Below are 20,551 nucleotides of genomic sequence, written 5' to 3' on the forward strand. Positions count from 1 at the left end.
TCTTAGCTAATTGTCAGTATTTCTAGCAATATTGGAAATATGTAACACCCCTCACCAGGTTCTGTCATCGAATCTGAGCGATAAGATGCTACGGCAATTATTGGAACAATTACACACAATTCATAAATAAAAAATTCAATTAAATATTGAATAACTACATACATCCACATAAATCATGTTTTACAAGCAAAATCGGGTTTAAATTGAGCTTACGAAAACTCTAGAATTGACCTAATATCAAACAATAATCATTTTGAAACTTTTACAAAAAGAAGAGCAATTGTGCAAAACATGGGTCACACGGCCGTGTGCTCAGGCCGTGTGGTAAGCTGTAACCGTGTGAAATTAGAGTCACACGGCCATGTATCAAAACCGTGTACCTCACTATGGTCGTGTGGGTAAAAAATGCAATTATTCAACAAAAGTCACACGACCATGTAGTTAGATTGTGTAACAAACTGAGGCTGTGTGAAATCTAGATGACCATATCTATAGTAGTCACACGAGCGTATGGCTAGCTCATGTATCCATTGGAAATCGTGTGTTTCCTATACGTCCTATATTTTAGTGGCATACAGCCATGCCACTAACTTGCGTGTGACACACAGCCGTGTGGTCAGACCATGTGACATAAAATATGTCATTTAGGGCCTACTTCATGCCTAACCATATTCAAACCATAATCTATGTTCAAATGCACAATGATACCTACTCAAAACCTGCATAAATCCTATAGAAAATATACTAATTTGACGTAGCACATTCATTCAAAATACCAATATGCCTCAAATGACATCCAAAACATTTCAATTCACAATAAAAAAATATTCCCAAATTCAACCAAGTCATCCACAATACATGTTCAATCTATCAACAAATGACCATTTCATGTCTAACATAACCAATATTTTTCTTACCAATTCATATTAACATTAGCATGCTATTTACTTAATCATTTCACTATTAATCATCATTCAATATACCTTATCTATTTACTACCTTGCATTGTATCTATTTCATCTTTAAGCATATCCAACACATTATAAGCACAGGATCCATATCATCAATAGCTAACATTTACACATGCACCAACAATGCCAAAATATCAACATTCATCCATTTAGCAAAATATAGGTATGAGGCCCTTAAGTACATGCCAATAAACTAACTAAAGTATCACCAACATGATAAGTCCGAGATCACGACTGAATGTTGATATCAACAAATGTATGTGATCCAACACTTAACCTATGGACGGAAAATAAAAACGTACGTTGAGTATGAACTCAGTGGTATTTCCATAATCTGAATATTAGAACAAAATATAAAACATATAAAGATATGGATTAACGATCATAAGGTGTATCTACTAACCAAATATTAAACTATATCTACTATCATTATAATATCGAATGCAATCTTATAACATAGTTAACATCTCAACAAAATATATCGTCGTATGTCTATCTCAATTTTGAGCTTTCAATAACAATTAATATTATCGGTCTTTATATCAATTTATTTCATAATTCATGATTTCTGTTTTCACTTTTAACCCCCTATTAACTTGGCTGGAATTCAAACAGATATACGAATCCAACTAATCACACGAGTTTGACACCCACTTTTAAACTAGCTTGTGTCCGTACAACCGAACCTGCTAGGGACCTAAAGGGACCATGTTTGCACTTTAGGCAATAATGTTTTGTTTTGCAATGCAAAGTACAGCCATGCTCAAGCTCATTTCTTGAGCTAGCAAGCCAATTGTTGGTAAATTTCCATCATTCGGTTTCAATGTTTTGACGTGTCTGTTAATTTTATTATTCACACTTTAATCCTTGATTCCATAGGCAAATGGATGAACTCTCAATTAGTCAATTCCATTAGCTGATTTTATGGTCTTGCTTTCTTTTGTTTATCCAAATTGACTCCATCGATGTTTTTTCTTTCGAATCAGTTCATTCAAGTTAATGATAATAGTTAAGATGATCTTATAAGAGATCAAAAATTAATTATATCCATCGATTAGCAGTTATACCCAAATCAATGGACTTGCAGATTTTAATATATACACATATAATTTTTTAAAATATCTACGGAATATAATAAATGTATATAATGCAAAATATACAATTTTAACCAAAATTAACCAATTTAAACGATCAAACTAACAAAGGTTCAACCCGTTAAAACCTAAATCAATTTGTTAGTTGATTAAAGTACGAAATTGGTTAAGTCGAAGTTTCAAATTTTTTAACCAAACTAATTGATTGGTTCCCTTCAACCGAAGGAAAAGTCTTCGAAGTATGATACTAATATTGTTGAACAGGGTCGACTCTTTCGGAAGAAGTCTTCGAAGTGTCGTTCGTCGGGCAACCAACTCGGACCCCCAACAACCGAAAATATTGTCCCTTGGGGGAGGGTTTTGTCCCCAGCCTTCGAGGAGAGACAGCGTGTCGTGAGCGGCTGCCCAGAGGGCCTGGTTCATGGAGGGGGGCGTCTCGCCCATGGTGGGTGACTGTACATCCACTTACAGTCGAGGTGCTCCCTGCTCCATGAACCAGACCTTTAGGGCAGCCGTTCACGGCATGCTGGCTCTTGGCTGAGCACAGGAGACAAAACCCTCCCTCGGGGACAATACCTTCGGTTGTTGGGGGGTCCAAATTGGCTGTCCGGCAAACTACACTTCAAATACTTCTCCCGAAGGAGTCGGTCCCCCTCAACAAGTATGATATTCAATCTTAACCAAAAATAATTTTAAAAAAGATATGATATTCAGATTTTAATTCAAAGAATTAGGTATAAACTTTATAAATACATGATGATGCATCAATCAGTATGCATGGAAAAAAATGGTAGCTGATTTAAGCATTACAAAGCTATGTATAATCATTAACAAAATTTCTCACTTTTTTTCTTTTCTAAGTTACAGAAAGAATGCATGCTACAACTAGCAACTACAAGAATCAAAGAATTAAGAATTCAATTGTAATAAGTCTTTGCTAATTGGACTGAGCTAACCTTTTTCTAACCTTTTTCCTTCATCAAATTCATAAAGATCAACTAAAATATGCAGGTGCCACGTGTCACAATCCGCATTTGAAGTCTTGGCCCGTGCACAGGCAGGAGATAATTGAAGAAAACAGTCGCTTATGACTTCATCATATATCCCATAAATATGCCAAGCAAGCCGATGATGATGACAAACATGAACGACACGCCGCCGCCGCTTTTGTTGCCTTCGCGCTTCAACAGTTCCTAAAACATTTGTAATCTTTATGTGTAAGTTGGCTCAGAGATGAAGAGAACATAATAAAAAGGGTGGAGATTAATGTTTGATTAAATTTTCATTAACTAGCAAATTAAGGGGTCAAGGAACTTTACTACTCTACAAGCAATCAAGCCACAATCTATTCCCCTCACCAGTTCATGACGAATCTTGTTACATTGTTGAAGTGCGCTTTTTTTCTCCTCGGTCAGCTTCGTTATATGAGTTCTTGTCTGCTATTATAGAAAGTATTATTGAGGATTATATACTTGGCATGTATCAACATCACATTCAATATATGTTAAAGATTACAGAGCTTCAGGACTCAATACTGCAAAAGTCGGTTAAGCATGCACATGAACAAGGGGGAAAAATCGCAAGAACAATTGTTCCTTCTAGCTGCAACACTACATTCAATGATCAAATTGAATATGAGACAAATTCCAGGTACTCCAATAGATCTCCTGTTGTCTGACTAACAGAATCAGACTATGGGCCGGTGGGTTCCGTTGGTAGCTCTATACATTTTGGTCTGAACAATTAGAACTAAAATGTTTGTAAAAGCAGATAATTTGACTCGAAACCATCCATTTAACCAAGCAAGTGAATGGATATATCTGACCCAAAAATATGGACGTTACTAAATCTGGTCCAAAACTAATGACTATTACCAACTTACAAACATGAATTAAAATCAACTATGCATATGCAGCAGCAAACAATTACACAGCAAATAAAGAATAAGAAATTTACCTCGGGAGATAAATCTTGAGCTTCAAGCTGTTCGTTAAATGCTTTAGCAGCCTGCATTCAGCAACAAAAATGCACACCATTAGCATCTGTAGAATGAACTGCAGACAACAAGAGAAACGATAAGTATATGCAGCAAGATCTGACTGTAGAGAATTCTGCGGCATTGACATGTCCGTTGTCTGAAACCGAGCCTCTCGGTGAAGACCCTTCTTCTGAACCTTCATGTACTGGTGAAGGTGGTTGTGGTGGTGAAAGGTAAACAACTTTCAACTTGCATTCCTCAACCACATGCCCAGCTTCCTTGTTAAACTGGGAAAAATAAAAAAAGATCCCCATAGATCATCCTAACCATCAAGCAATAATACTAATACAATATAATATAAATAATTAGATACCAGTTCTGAAGTTATATCCTTTGCAGTTATTCCATCATTTACTTTTACACTTTGAAGGAGGAATTTATCCCTGCAATTCATATCAGGAGGTGCCTCTTTTTGCGCTTGCATGGTAACTAAATTAATATCAACAAATCAATTACAAGTTATCTGGAATCCAATCGATTTACTTATATTAGTGTAAACTTTCAGTAAAATTAAATATTTTAACAATTCAACCATCATGTTTCACGGTTAATTCCTGTATTCTGGATGGATACCATAGAAATATCAGATTGATTTGATACTTTACATGACAAGTACAAAATATTGACGAATTCAATGATCGGAGTGTTAAAATATTAGTTTTACACTAATGTAATAGGATTCATCCCTTAATAATAAGAAATTAACAGTAAATGAGCTAACAAAATGTAATTTATTTAGTGTACCTATAACATCGGATGTGGATCGAGGCAAGACGACACCAGCGTTAGGACGAACGCAATACTTCTTCGGATTTGTTGTTTTCACCTGAAAAGAAAAAAATAAAATCAATTAACTCACAAACGGAATCCACAATTTCGAATTCGAGATTCAAACAATTTTCAGGTTCACAAACAGAGCAAAAAGAATAAAAAAATTTAAAAATTAAAACACCGATATGAATGATGAAGAATATACCTTGAAAGCTACATAATTATCGGTTTTATTCGATAATTGAAGAGAGCAAGAGATCTGTTTCCTCAGCGCAACTATCCATAGAAACAAAACCAAAAAAAAAGAAATAAAAAAAAATCAAAGAAAAATAGAAATTACAGGAGGGAAGAAAATGACTTACAAGGAAACTTGAGTTCTAAAGGATGGATGCTGAGGAGATCGCCCCTGCTCATTTCGAAACAATGGCTTAATAATCGAGAAATTAATCAAAAATAATAATACAGAAATTAATCACTAATCTCTCTCTCTTCTTATTTTGGGGGAATCGGCTACTATTAGTAAACTGTGTTTTTCTTTTCTTTTGAAAACTAGTGATTTAAATTGATTCAATTAATTTTTTAAATAAAATTTGAGTTTGTTAAATTCGAAAATAATAATTTATTTGAGATTCTAATATATTTTAAATATTTAAAATTTGAAATAACTTAAAATTAAAATTACTTAAATCCAAAATAATAAAACTTCAAACCAATCAAATCGAAAATATTGTAAAACTGTGATTTTACACTCTAATTTAATATTTTATACAATTAATATTGTAATGATTCAACATATTTCATGTTCTATTGATGTAGATTATGTATGTTAAGTTATTTGTTTTATTTAAAAAAAGTTTCTCTGTTAAATATATATTAATATAGACAATATTTTAGATCGATATAATAAAGATATTGGATTGGTTCAAAAATTTACATACATCACAAATATAAATATCTTAGTAAAATCAATGATTGAATTATTAAAATATTAACTGTATAAAAAATTACGAAATAATGTTAAAAAAATGTTGAAATTCCCATTCAAACTATCCATTTCAAACTCCAACAATGACCCAACATAAAACCTCGTTGATAAACATTAATGATTCATACCTAAAATGAACCAAACTCAATATACTCGAAATTGCAGTAATTTGGTATGGTCCATATTCATTTTACGATCCATTAAGATTAAATCTCTCGAGGTTCGTAATTACTCTTCTGAACAATAATATCTTTAAAATTCGAACTTAAAATTTTTTTTAAATTACAGCGTGTTTTACGTTACTCCCAACACTTGTTAATAAAGACTAAGATGATTCAAGTTATTCTTTAAGTGGAAAAGTTAAATTAAGTTTTAAATGAAGTTAAATTTATAAACCAAAAATGAAAATGGTAACTTAATGGGCTTTCATGGCCCAATAACTAATTTTTTGAAGTATTTATTAGAGCGAGTCTAATAACTAGTTTTTCGTATTTTATATGTCCATTAAGGGAATAGATGTTAGAAACAAGTTTATATAGTATTTTTAAATTAATTTCACTAATTTAAATATAAAATGTTTATTTCATATCATAAATTAAATAAGAAAAAATGGGATTAGATTAGAATAATATGAAATCAAATTTGGGCCGTCAGAAAGCGAAAAGGCTTGTACTGTAAGAGGCCCACACGTGGGAAAATGGGCCCAGAGCAAAAGGAAAACGTGGAGAAACAACTAGAAGCACACGTGTGGTTTTAGCAGTACACACTTTTAGGCGTGCTTTTTTACCGCATCGGAAATCGAGCAACTAAAAAACATGTTAAAATGACGTCATTGTCCAAACCACGACAAAATATTATTCCAGGCGGCGTCTCTATCGTACTTTGCCACCTCTGAATAAATCCGATTTGTGATGACTCAGAATGTCAAAAAAAACACTCTTTACTTTATATTAAATACCAATGTTGTTTGAACGAAACCGGATCCGTGCTTGAATCAAAATTTTATTTATTTTTTTTATAAATTTTTAATAATTTATTTAGTTAAATTAAGCAAACCAATAAATTAACGAATCGATAGTTTGATTGGTTTAATTATAGGCCTGATTTATTTGAGCTGATTTCATGAGTCGATAGATAAAAACTAAAAAAATCTATAATATAAGATATTTTTTATGAGGGTGTATGTCGATATTTATTTGAAATCAGTAAAAATGAGATATTTCAATTCTCCTAATTCTACGCATAATCTTTTTCCACCTTAAAATTAGATAAAATATGCATTTAAATATGCTCAAACTCTATTAAAAAATATCATAACATAATAATTTTAGAAAATCTAACCATAGCTAAATCCAATGCAGTGGATTCATATATTAAACAAAACAAAACAAATTGGGTTTATTAAAATAAAGGTATTATCTTAAAATAATTATATGATTAGGTGAATAAAGTGTGGCTTACCTTTGAGGCATTGGTTGGTGAGGATAAGATTAAAGAATGATGGGCTCTTACATATATTTTAAATAAAATCACTAATATATTATTTGGTATTAAGTTTGATTTAAATATTTAATTTGATATTAATTTTTTAATAGTTTCTTGAGTTTGATTTGATGTTCAAATTGGTAATTAATTTATTTTATTCCAATTAAGTACATTATTGAGCCACATGATACTTGTTCGATTCAATTACCAAATTAAATATTGAAGTCAAACTCACATACTAAATTTGAGATAAAAAAACTCAAATTCCAAATCATACATTAAAGTTAAACTCAGATACCAAATATTAATTAACCTTAAATTTAATCAAAATGTTATATGTATGCATCTATAAAAGGATAAAACAACTTTTAGTCCCTGAACTTGGTATTATTTCCCAACATCGTCCTTAACTTGACAACTATTTTTAGTTTTAGTCCACGACACCACTGAAAAATCATTTTTTTATAAAAAAAATTAGGCAATGAAGTGTCACATTATCATATGGACTAAAATTTAACAAAAAATACAGATTTAAGGATTAATATGGACAAAAAAAGGATTTAAGGATCAAGCTAAAAAGTTTTTACATATTAAACAACTAAATGTTAGTAACGTCTAAAGTGAGATATTATTATAGTGAGATCCTCTTAAAATTAACATTTGTAGTTAAAAGACAAAAATAAAATATTATAGCCATTTGACCAAAACACGTTAAAAACTAAAAAATTGTGTTGATACTTTGAAATTTATTAAATCGATTATCGAATATGTTATTTTTTTAATTTAAATATTACGTAACATGGTCAACCTTTTTATTTCAGCCATTAACACAAAATCTCACCCTTTTTCCGAAGTAGTTTTGGTTTTTAGTATATAGAAATGAGAGTTGAATGGGAGACAGCTAATTTGCATGAGCAAGCACAACCAGTACAATGTGGTCCGCACACCCTGACCTTGGGGTTATCACTCATCGCAGCCCCAAAGGCATCAAATAGGACTGACCCTTTTTCTTTGAAACTAGTGTTTTAATAATTTTGGGACTAATATTCCTACTCATTGCCATGCAATGATTTTGATTTTGCCTGCCATAACATCACCCATATGAGACGCCAAGGTTGTACCAAAATGTCTCTTAATGGATGTATGTGCCCACTAAACAACACAGGCAATGTTTTTGGTCCACTTGATTCATTTTGGATTTTGCTTAAGAAGGTGCCAAAGTAGATAAATATCGATATTTGTTCCACTTGATTCATTTTCATCACGGCATCCTAATTTTAACACGTCCCAGGCTAAATTTGGAAAAGAAAAATATCTTAATCCTTTAGGGGAAAAAAATCAGCCATTTGATAACCTCTTGTTCGATTAGATTTTTTTTATCAATTTGAATTTTAAAAATTTCAAATTGTTTTAGTTTAAATCGACCCGTATAAACAACGAACAAGAAAAGTAGAGAAGATTGAACATAAATATTTTACGTGAAAAACTCATCAAAAAATGATAAAAAAAGGGCAAAGGAGGCTTCGGTTTTTTACTAAATGAGTAAACACATGAGAGTACAATATGGAGAAAATAACTTAAATGTATTAAACGTATATTATCCAAAACCCTGAATACAAAGCTTAAAATCTCAAAAAACAAATCGATAAATAAAACCCTAAATCTCATAATACACTCACAAAAGGGGTATAAAATACTCTCCGTAATCACCACGAAACTCTCACCAAAACTTATATACAACATCTTGTCGCCCATAGAAAAAGCCATTGCCGATTGGCATATCAAAAACAGAGATGTAGTGACCCCTTTAAATAGACTTAAATTAGAGTTCTAATTATACTAAAATATTCCTAGTATAGTCAAAGCACAATTGGGAAAAGAAAGTAGAATTTAACTAAGAGAAAAATACGAGAGACATCCCATGCTGATTTTGGGTTTGAGGTATTCAAAATTTGAATCATTTAGAATTTTGGGTTTAGATTATTCCAAGTTCCGAGTTATTTGATTGGAAAAGTAAGTGTTTTTTTGTATGAATTTGAATATAAAGTTTAAATTTGGACATATTTGAAGAGTTAACTTTTGGATAATATAAAATTTCATTTTGATCCATTCATCAAGGTGGAGATAAATTTTGAAAGTTTAAAATCGAATTAAATCAGATCAAGTAATAACTAAAATTAGGGTTTTTAAAAAAAAATTCAAATATTTTATTTTCAAATTGGGATATACACAAGCTTTTGCAATTTATTTATTTACTCTACACTTCAATTATTGGTTCATATATTCAAACACAAACTTTGACATCAAAGTATTAACAATGCACTGAACTGAAGTGCAGATACTGAAAAACGAAATTTACGAGCAAAACCCAAAAAGTTTCACTTTTTACCCAAAATCAAAACTTAATTTTTCAAACTATCCCACAAAGAAGAACATTTTCTTCTTGCAAATCCAACCTTCCTTTTCTCCAAATCATAAACCACTTCAAAACCTTGCTGTTGGTAATTCCCAAGTGTAGCCCCTGGCCCACCACTCAATTCCTCTTCATCACCACCGTTCATCAACATCAAACACCCTACATTCCTCTTTTCCCTTACTCCATCACCTCCGTCGATGAACTCGTAAAAGTAATTCTTCCTCGGCAGTACCACACTGGATCCGTTCCCCGCGAAATGCAACGTAATCGCGGGTACTTTGGCGGCTACTACCTTGTTATAAAAATAACACGGACTCAACCCGGTTGATTCTTCGACCGTGTTTGCTCGCTTGTAAAACCGGCTAACTCGGTGATCGAACTCAGTCACCACCGAGTCGTATAAACTCGCTGGTAACATAGTGAAAGTTGTACCTGAATCCACAACCATTCCTCCACTTCCTCTTCTATCAACCCTTTTTAAATTCTCCGGTGCCGGAATATTCCTTTTTCCGACTGAGATTCCTTCTAACCCAACAGAATAAAAGTAGGGATGTTTAGGATTAGAAAGCATACCGGTATAAACGAATTCAACGAGTTCGTTACCGAACTGATTTTCTTTATCCTCGTACCGACCGAGAATGAGTGGACTCGGTCGCCTGACTCTGTTAGAATCAAACGAGTGAGAAACTAAACAGTATGAGAATCTATTACCGAGTTGCGGCGACACGGAGGAAAGCTGAGCCGGTAAAGACAACCGGCCGAACCCGAACCCGGCTACACCGACCGGTTCACCCAACGTGGTGTGAGAACAGCCGAAAGTGAAGTTTTGAACCGAAAGTGAGTTCGGGAGAGTTAACGAGTCTTTATAAAGCCGGCCGATTAAACTGCCGTCACCGTACGCATAGTAAAACGGCGGACAAGGAAAAGAGTTACATTCCGACATTTCGATAGAATCAAGTGGACACCGTGCGATGGCACAAAGGTCAGAAGAATGAAGAGAAGAATGAGCGGCGGAGCAAGCGGAGGATTTGCATGGTACAGCAGTAGCAGATGAAGAAAGATTAAGCGGAGGAGAAAGCGGTGGCGTTTTCGATTCACATAAAATACATTCAAATGGTGAACAAGGAAGCCAAACGAGATCACTACCAGTATCAAGATAAAGTGAAATAGTTGAAGAAGAAGGTGAACCAAGAGTAAACGAAAGTGTATAATCACTACCAGGTGAAAGAGGGACTGACACTTGTTTGTGACGGTGGTGAAGATGGTGGCGGAACCGAGTTGCTGAACGAGTTGAGGTGGTTTTAAGCAAGTGGTGTGGAGTGGTGAATTGGGTTTTTGATAATGAATGAGTTAATGGAATCAACACCATTCCTGACGTTGAAACCATAAGGCACCATGTTGAAATTAACAGCCAATATAGCAAGCAAAGTGGAGTTACCTTTACCACCATGACTTAAAAACAGAGCAAAAACAGAGTACTTTTATGCTTTGGATTTTGAATTTTAAGTCATAAGTGAAAGGTGGTGCTTATAAAAGATGGTGAGTGGGGGAAGATGAGAGAAGGAAGGTTCTTGTTTGTTGGTTGGTATGGTGGGGGATTATGTGGGAAAGGTATTATTTTCTTCATTTCAATGCAGCTTTTAAGCCCCCAGGGCTAAACGAAAGCTGGCCATTGTTAGGTAATAATGATACCTTGGGCTGCACATTAGAATTGAACTCAATTTTCAAGTATATTTTGATTCCCTATATTTTTTTTATCATAATTAGGATATTTACTGCCTACAGCATTAACTAAGCCCCTTGAGTCCTTATATTTTAATTTGTTATAATTTCCTTCTCTTGATTTAATAGCCTCACATTAGTTCTTTTTGGGTATTTTTCATATCCATTTTATTGTCCATATTAAAGGTTGTGGTTGCCCCTCCCAATAATATTATCTCCAAGTTTCAAACATACGTCTTTTCTTTAGAAGTGCAATGTACCTTACAGCTACACGTAACACTTGTTGGTTTATGTCACACTAGTTAGTGTTAACTATTAGTGGAAAAAATACAAAGAGTAAATTACACCTAAAGTCACTAAAGCTATTCGTAAGTTTATGTTTTAATCACTCAACTTTGAAAAGATATAAAATGACCATTGAATTATTTAAAAGTTTTTAATTAAGTCATTGGATTATTACAATCGTCATTGTATGACCTTCTCCGTTCGCACTACCTGCACCCATCGAAAGCTTTTTTTTCCTTCCTCTTTTAAAGTTTAGTTTTGTTCATGAAACAACTTTGAATGTCATGAATTTACAAACTAAAATTTGAACAGTTTTTTTTTTCGATCTCCAGCACTAACTATTAGATTGACTTGAAGCTCGCTAACAAGACTTTAAAAAGAAAAAAATAGAGTTAATAATCTAGTGACTTAAATGAAAACTTTCAAATGGTTTAGTGACTATTTTGTAATTTTTTAAAGTTTAGTGACTTTGGGTATAATTTATCTAAATACAAAATAGTACATTTGAGTATAATAAAAGGACCACAATCAGCATTTGACCAAAAGTTTTTATTAAAATTCTTTGGCTGTTATTGAAATTTTTACTTTGAGCTGTTACGTCTGAGTTGATTGATGGTCCATTAAAGTTTCTAATACATGGGAACTTTAAATTTCAAAATTCTATAAAATAGAAAAATAAATAAATTTTGAATACTTGCATCATTATGATTATATATATTACATTATACAATACTTATATAAAAATTTAAATAAAATAAATAAATATTGGTTGAAATAGTAGAATTGAAATTATACTAAAAAGTATTAGGTGTAGTAGTAAGTTACATTATATTTTTAACGGAAAATATAAGTTTGAATATTAAAAATGCATTATTTGGAGAAGCAATCATAATTACTCGAAAAAATTAACTTTCATAAATTGTAAAACGGACATGAAAGGAACCTCAATTATGTTAAAGAAAAATACTATATGTCAAAAATAAAGCTGATGGTGCAGGGTCTAATAAGTTGAGTCGTTTGCAGGAGGGGGAGTGTTGCGGAATATAGAGGGAGCTATGCTAGGAATTTAGGGGTTATGCTCGATGTTTCAGGCGGAGGCCTGGGCGGTGACCTTATTTCTATCCTTTGCCAATGAATGGATGAACAAATGATGAAGCTATTGTACAACATATCAGGTCATTGTTAGACTCAATTGGAAAGTCTGTTTCAAGCATATCAACCGGGAAGCTAACAAAGTGGCTGATGCAATAGCAAAGATGGGGCTAGGATTTGCATTTGAGACAACTTTCTTTGAACAACCCTTTTTCGATGTGATTAGTCTTCTTAAGGAAAGGATTGTATCAAATAGTGATGTCACATCATTAGTATCTATTTTTTAATAGTTGTCACATCAATATTTTTATCTGGAAAAAAATCAAATACAAATAAAAATCCTGAAATTCAGGATGAAATTGTTGATGTGGCATTAAACTATTGGAAATAAATAATCCCTATTTTACACAATATTTTCTCAGTCTCCCTTATGGCTAATTTTGGAACCGTCTAGAGATTTTTGTTTTTAAGGTTGTTTAAAGCCTTCATTTTTTTACCAAAAAAAATATTTTTTTATAGATTTTATATAAACATATAAAAAGATAGACATACCCTACATTAACAATTATTACATTGTAAAAAGAACAAAATTTTAATCATTTCTCAGTTTAGTAAGTGTTCGATTGACTTGTGGCAATAACTAAATCAAATATTTAAAGGTAAGATACGTCAAAGGTCACTAAACTATTTGTATGTTTACGTTTTGATCACTCAACTTCAAAAGGTTACGAAATGATCGTTGAACTATTCAAAAAAATTTATCCAAGTTACTAAACCGTTAAGTTTTTTCTGAAAAAAGAAGGTTCAACTAATAAGTTCCAAGCAACAATTCGATGATTGGTACGGTGAATCAATACCCATCAGCGAGTTAAAGAACATACCTTAAAATCCAAGTCAATTTAACGGTCAGTGTTGGAGATCAAAGAAGAAAGTTTTTTGGATTTTGATTCATACATTTGTGACATTCAAAGTTGTTTTATGAAAAAAAATTGAATTGTATAAAGGAGAATGAGAGCTTTCGATTGGTGCAGGTGATGCGAACAAAGAAGCTGATACAACACCGCTTTTAACAATCCAGTGACTTAAATGAAAACTTTCGAATAGTTCAATGGTTATTTTGTAACCTTTTGAAACTGAATGACTAAAACATATAGTATAGGTAGATGGAAATATGTCAGACGTATCATTTTCCTATAACTTAATGTATGTTAAGTGTACGTGTAGTGTTGGGCTTAATTTGGTGTATCATAAAAGATTAGATGAAAGGTTTGAATGCATTTGACACCTTTGAGTAAAAGGCAAAATTGTAGTCTTATTTTTAACTCATATTCTAAATTGAACATTGCCATGTCTCCAAATAATGCAAGATAATGATGTAATTTAATGACTGAAAAAGGGGTTTTTCAATTTGGTCCCAATCACTTCATTATTGTAACTTCTTATATGATAAAATGTTATGCATCTATTTTTGGTCAATTCTTTTGAAGAGGGTCGTGTTAATGAATAATGGGGGAGGTTGAATTTCATATCAAAAATGAAATAATGCATTGAACTTCTTAATATACCCTACCTACATCTAATTTATAAAAAAATTAATTATAACATTAATTGATAATAGTGTTAATAAATTCATGGAAATCTACATGATCACTTTAGTGTTGGTAGTTAATAATTTATCAATTTGGATCTATTAATAAAATCATGAAATTGGAGTGCTTAAATCTTAAAATTTGAAATTGTAAAAGGACTAAAACCATAATTAGACACTTTCTTATTTATCTTGCTAACACTGGCATGTCTTTTATTTTTGCGACTCACTTATACTAAAATCATTGGTAAACTTTCAAAATAATTATCATTTACTTCATCCATAAAATGTGTCGTAAATTATTGAGTTTGAAAAAAAATCAAGAAAAGTATAGGAGGTATGATGATATTGATAAGTAAAATTGAAACTGAATTTAATTATCATTTCGATATTCAATTATTACATCGGGTCTCGATTAAATTTAGAAAGGTAGGTTGGAGATCTGAAGTAAAGTAAAGCTCTCTCACTAATGGTGACACTAGGAGATTGACAAGCTCTCCTTAAAACGGGAAATCTTATCTTTGACCCTTTAAATTTTATAAAATTTTATATTAGTAAATGGTATAATTACACTTTGATCTCTAAAAATGAAAATTTTGATTTAGTCCTTTAAAGAATTAAAAAGATATAAGCTATTACAAAATATATAACTTAATTTCGCCCACCAAAAAAATTCAGACTTTGCCCCTTTCTTCAACCATTGTCTTCTTCATCTAATGAAACTCGAATCTAAAACTTTACTTAAAAAGCATCAAACTCTTTACCATTCGATAAATCTAACATTTAGCATGTCAATAGGACCTACCTGGGACAATGATTTTATTTTGGTGGACAAAAACAAAAGAAAGGAAGGGTATCTTTTAGAAGCTATTGTGTTAAAAGGAAACCAAATGAATGATTTGTTGTGATGGACTTTCTACTATTGAAATAAGTCAAGTAATCCATTATGTGGACATGAGAAAACATGGAAGGCTTTGATTTGTCCTCTATGTAGCTTTAGTTTGTGAAATTTGGGCAAGGAGGGAGGGACCCTTTGGACCAACCATCTCTTTTATTTTCTTATGGCTAACTTTTATAATGAAGTTTGGGACTATATTTAGTCATATACTTTATGTCTTCGAAACATAGTTCATGTATTTGTTCCACAACCATTGAATCCATCCATCTACATGTGTCCCCCCAATTAATGATAGAATTGTGATTTCGAAAGATTTAAGATTTTAAGTTCATATTCCATAAGATTTAAGCTTTGAAAATCTTAAAATTAAATTTTTACAAACATTCATTTAAAAAAAATCATTTTAAATCATGCCACACGAGATTTTACATCTTATAGGTTGATAACATGTTAATTTGCAAGACTTTTTGTGTTTAATTCGGTTAATTTTTGAATTGACCCCTACTGAATTAATGTTTTTATATAATAATCTTGTCAGGGATGTAATTGGGGCGCTAAGAGTCAAAAACGAGCAGAAAAAGGACCAAATTGAAACACAATCAATGAAATGAGGCCGAATCAAAAATTGGGAAAAAGCTAAGGACTTGTCAAATTCTTTTGACTTTGTAAAAGCCAAAAATAGAAAAAATCTTTTTTTATTTTATTTTAATTATATGTTGAAGTGGTTAAAGCCAAAATTAGTAAATACCATGTATATAAATAGGGCTTTAATGTATTTACGAAAGACACATTCAATTTCACATTTTGATTCAAATTGGAATTGAATAGAATTATTTTCTTTTTCTTCCAATTTGGGCATGAGCATTCTGTTGCTGCCACTTGAAATTATTCATGCTTTGTAGATTTTGAAAGGTGATTTGATGATGATGGTGAAGAATGGGAAAGATAGGTACTTAGAAAGCAATTAGACCGATTTTGAAAGAACAAAGAAGTGTAAATGGAAGCAACAGAGAAGAAAAAGAAAATAATTCTATTCAATTCCAAATTGAAATCAAAATGTGAAATTGAATGTGTGTTTACTAAGTACATTAAAGCTGATATTTACTAATTTTGGCTTTAATCACTTCAACATATAATTAAAATAAAATAATTTTTTTTCTTTTTTTGGCTTTTACAAAGTCAAAAGAATTTGATGAGTCCTTGGCTTTTTCCCCATTTTTGATTGGCCTCATTTTATTGATTAATGTGTTTCAATTTGGTCCATTTCTGCTCGTTTTTTACTCTTAGCGTCCTAATTGCATCCTTGACAAGATTAAAACATAAAAGTACTAATTCAGCAGGGATCAATTAAAAAATTAACCGAATTAAACACAAAAAGTCATGCAAATTAACATGTTATCATAGGTTATTAAAAGGACCTCACTGAATGTAATTAGAATATTTTAAAGTTCAGGGATCAATTTAAAATAAAGGTTATAAGTTGGGGATGTATGACAAAATTAACTAATAATAATGAATGAAAATTCTAATTCAAAGCAAAAGGTTAAATGACTTTAAAAACATGTTGACCATAAATTCATTATTTTTAGGGTCTATTGGTCTAAGATAATCAACCAAATGGGAGCCATCATAAAATATAAAAATACAAGGAAGAAAAAATTGACCTGTCACCGGTCCATCATCATCACCTATAGTCTTTTGGCTAAAGACACGTAACTGGTGTGAGCTGGCATTTTTTAGCCGGTTCTGCATGCCGACGTGGCAGTCTGGGTCCAAAAGGATCCGGTTCCTTTTAATGGCAGACACAAACTTTGTTGCTTAGTTTAATCATTTTTTTTTTGTTTTCACTTTCTTTGGCTTGCGACAAACCCGGAATGCCCGAGCCGACCGGGTTTTTTAAACTAAATGAAAACTATGAACATATTTGAGAGGTCCTCTAGTTTTATTACGTTTTTCGTCTTGTTTTTGCCATTTTGCAGAAAAGTGTTGGGTGGTGAAAGAGATGATGCAGTTGTTGGAAGTACAGAGCAAAGGAAGAAGAAAAAATGGTGGAAGCAAGGGGTGGCTTGGAGGGAAAAAAATGAATTGAGGAAGAAGATGATGAACAGTAACAGGGGTAAAAAAGAGAGAGTCAAATTTGATGACATGAGCAGCTAACCGTGGTTAGGGATTTAATAGTTGGGTGGTCAAAATGATAAATTATTATAACAATAGTGATCAAATTGTAAATTTTTTTTATTTGGGTAATCAAAATGAAAGCGTCCAAAAAGTTGTGTGACTGATTATGTAGTTTACCCTTTTTTAACTAAATAAAATTGCTATTATAGGGATATAATCAAATTAGTCATTCTATTATTAAATGGATCAAATTAATTCATTTACTATTAAAAGAATAAAAAATGCCAAATTCAATAGATTTAACATTTGCTATTTAAAAAATTTTAATGTAATATTTTAATATTTTTATAGTTTTGTAAACAAAGCCTTTTGTTTGGAATTCATTTGCAATTGAAAAATAATTTTCAAGACAATTTTTATACAATAAATAATAACTATGTTACAATTTGGACTTATTTGATTCCTTTTAATAGTATAGAGATTAAATTAATTCATTTAATAATAGAGAGACTAATTTGATTTGGTCCCTATAATTCAGGGACATCCCAGTTATTTTAACCAAATCAAAGCCTATTCAAACTTAAACCGAAAGTATTAATGCTTTTCTTCAAACTGGTACCTTAATTGACTTAACGACAAAAAAGACTTTTGACAATTTTGAAACTTAATTAAAGATATATATGAATGTGATGATTGATGAAACTTAATCATGTTTACTTGTAATTTCAACATTAAAAAAAAAAAAAAAGCTTGAAAATGATATGTTAATTCTCAGCCATGCCTTTTTCAAAACCATGGGTGCCATACTTTGAGGAAGAACTACTAGTTGGTGCCTTTAACATCATATTCACCTAAGTCCCTTTCGAGATGTATTGCAAAAGCCAGTTGCTTTGGGTCACCAAACATCACAAAAAAGGATTTGTTTGATTCTATTTTTCTTTATCATAAGTAAACCAGACGCATAAAAAAAAACCATTTTCTTCCTATCAAGGAAAGTGATTTTAAAATATAAGCCCGAAAAATATAAGCCCGAAAAGTGAAAAGGTTTAGATAAAAATTTAAGCCCGATAAAATAAGCTTGGGACAAATAAATTTTATTATTTGACTGAATTAAAATTATTTTAAATTTATAAATTAATAAAAAACGACTACTTTAATAAACATAATTAAGCTTTTAACAGGCATGAAAAGGTTTAGGTTTTAAGTTTGGAATTTTTAAAGAAATATTTCACTTCAACCAACTAACATAAATTTTAACTGTATTAATAATTTAGACTAATTAAGACAGAACATTAATTATAGTAAGAGCCAAGAGGATGAAATGATAGGAAATTAACCAAATTAAGTAAGTACAAGTAGTATAACCGCAAATTGACCAATCCAAAATGTACCATTTGATGCAAATGGTTGCCGGTCGCCAACCCATGCATGCATGCAAACAAACAAAGCAGTCTATTATATATGTGTGTATAATTGCTTAATCCAGAACCTCATAAATCAAAAGAACCTGAAAATGATTTATTGTTTGTCAGCCATGCCTTTTACAAAATCATGGGTGCCACGAGGAAGAAATAGTCGGTGCCATTAACGTCATTCTCAAGTCTCAACCAAGTCTTTTTCGACTGCGCACCAGATTAGACCTAATTTATATGGTAGAATATATATGTGAAATAATTTTATATAAAAATTTTAGTATGTGGTATAATTATATTTTATCGTCTTCAAATAATAAAATTTTGATTTAATTTTTTAAAATATAATATATATAAATTATTAAAATGGTAAATTCTTATTTTGACTCTAATAAAATTTAGATTTTTTGGCTTCCCATGCCAATAATATCAATTGAATGGAATATTGACCCATTGATAATAAAGGTTTCAGAATTGTCGGAGTTTGTTGAAGACGAAGATGAAAATTTTCTTATAAGTTTAATTTAATATTTAAAGTTATTTTTTGGATAATATAATTTTAGCCCTGAACTTAGAAATTCAGTTTACTTTGGTATTTATGTTTTTTTGGCCCATTTGGCATTTGAATTTAATAAATAGGTCTATTTTGGTACTTAAACTGAAAAATATAAATGTTTGGTGATGTGCCACAATTAAAATTAAAAAAAATTTATATAAAATTCTAGGTGATGATGGTGTGGTTGAGCATGTTAGGTAACCGGTTCCCATTTCAATTGGTACAACCGCTAGATCAACAATAATTAAATAAATAATTAAAAATTCAACCTGTTTAACTGTCGCTTTTTATCCTGATTTTCAATTTTTACCTATTTTAAGTAATTTTCAAGTCAATCAGTTCAACATATTTGTTCGGACCATTATATCGATATTCTCAACCCATTTTGATTCTTTTATTAAAATTCTTCCTGTCCCACATTTGAAATAATAATTATATAACAAAAATAAATGATGTTATAATGGATTTAAATTTAATAACAAAATTTTAATAGTACTAACAACTGAAACTGAAGTTACATTTTAAATCGAAAAAGTAAAGTGCCTAAATTCTTGAAATAAAAATACAGAGACTAAATTTTAAATATATGATAAATATAAAGACTTAGAAACATATTTTAACTTTGTTATTTTACTTCTTTTTATAAGAACTATAATTGTTTAGGAATCGAACCCGAACGTAAATGGAAGACATAGCCGCTATATATAGGCATGATATGGCTAAAGAGGTATGAGCTATTTTAGTTTCGATTTCTTTTAAATTTGGGTTTTAATTTTAATGTAATACTTAGTGCAATACCTTAATTTTGATTTTTATTAATAGTATAGATGATATTCTAATTTTGATTTAATTCTAAAAAAGAACTAATGTCACACTATTTTATGTTTACTGAACAATTATATTTATTAAACGCGAAAAACAACTTAATTTATTTCTTTTAAAAAATACGTACCAATGGATTATAATCAAATTTTTATACAAATTAATGACACAAAATCAAAATTTATTTATTATATTGCATAAAAATCAGAATTTATAAATAATTTCAAGATTTATCTTCGGGCAAAATATCAAAAAAATCCTTATTTTTTTAAAATTTACCGAAATTGGCCCGGTATTT

The 20,551-nt window shown here is 31.1% G+C and overlaps 2 protein-coding genes across 3 annotated transcripts; both read right to left on the reverse strand.

Moving 5' to 3' along the window:
• Positions 1-2,839: 2,839 nt before the first annotated feature.
• On the reverse strand, positions 2,840-5,419 carry LOC105789246 (vesicle-associated protein 1-2). Of its 2 annotated transcripts, none has more exons than XM_012616547.2 (8): positions 5,237-5,419; positions 5,080-5,150; positions 4,848-4,929; positions 4,417-4,532; positions 4,166-4,330; positions 4,022-4,072; positions 3,424-3,504; positions 2,840-3,258 (listed from the first exon to the last, which is right to left on the reverse strand). In XM_012616547.2, the coding sequence occupies exons 1-8, from the start codon at positions 5,286-5,288 to the stop codon at positions 3,151-3,153; spliced, it is 726 nt and encodes a 241-aa protein (XP_012472001.1). In that variant the 5' UTR covers positions 5,289-5,419; the 3' UTR covers positions 2,840-3,150. The 2 variants fall into 2 exon arrangements, with proteins under 2 accessions (XP_012472001.1, XP_012472002.1); XM_012616548.2 differs by having other exon boundaries at positions 3,424-3,501; positions 5,237-5,417.
• Positions 5,420-9,570: 4,151 nt separating this feature from the next.
• On the reverse strand, positions 9,571-11,470 carry LOC105789247 (probable aspartyl protease At4g16563). Its single transcript, XM_012616549.2, has one exon. The coding sequence runs from the start codon at positions 11,208-11,210 to the stop codon at positions 9,747-9,749; it is 1,464 nt and encodes a 487-aa protein (XP_012472003.1). The 5' UTR covers positions 11,211-11,470; the 3' UTR covers positions 9,571-9,746.
• Positions 11,471-20,551: the final 9,081 nt, after the last annotated feature.

This window comes from Gossypium raimondii, chromosome 2, assembly GCF_025698545.1.
Source record: "Gossypium raimondii isolate GPD5lz chromosome 2, ASM2569854v1, whole genome shotgun sequence".
Lineage (NCBI taxonomy): Eukaryota > Viridiplantae > Streptophyta > Magnoliopsida > Malvales > Malvaceae > Gossypium > Gossypium raimondii.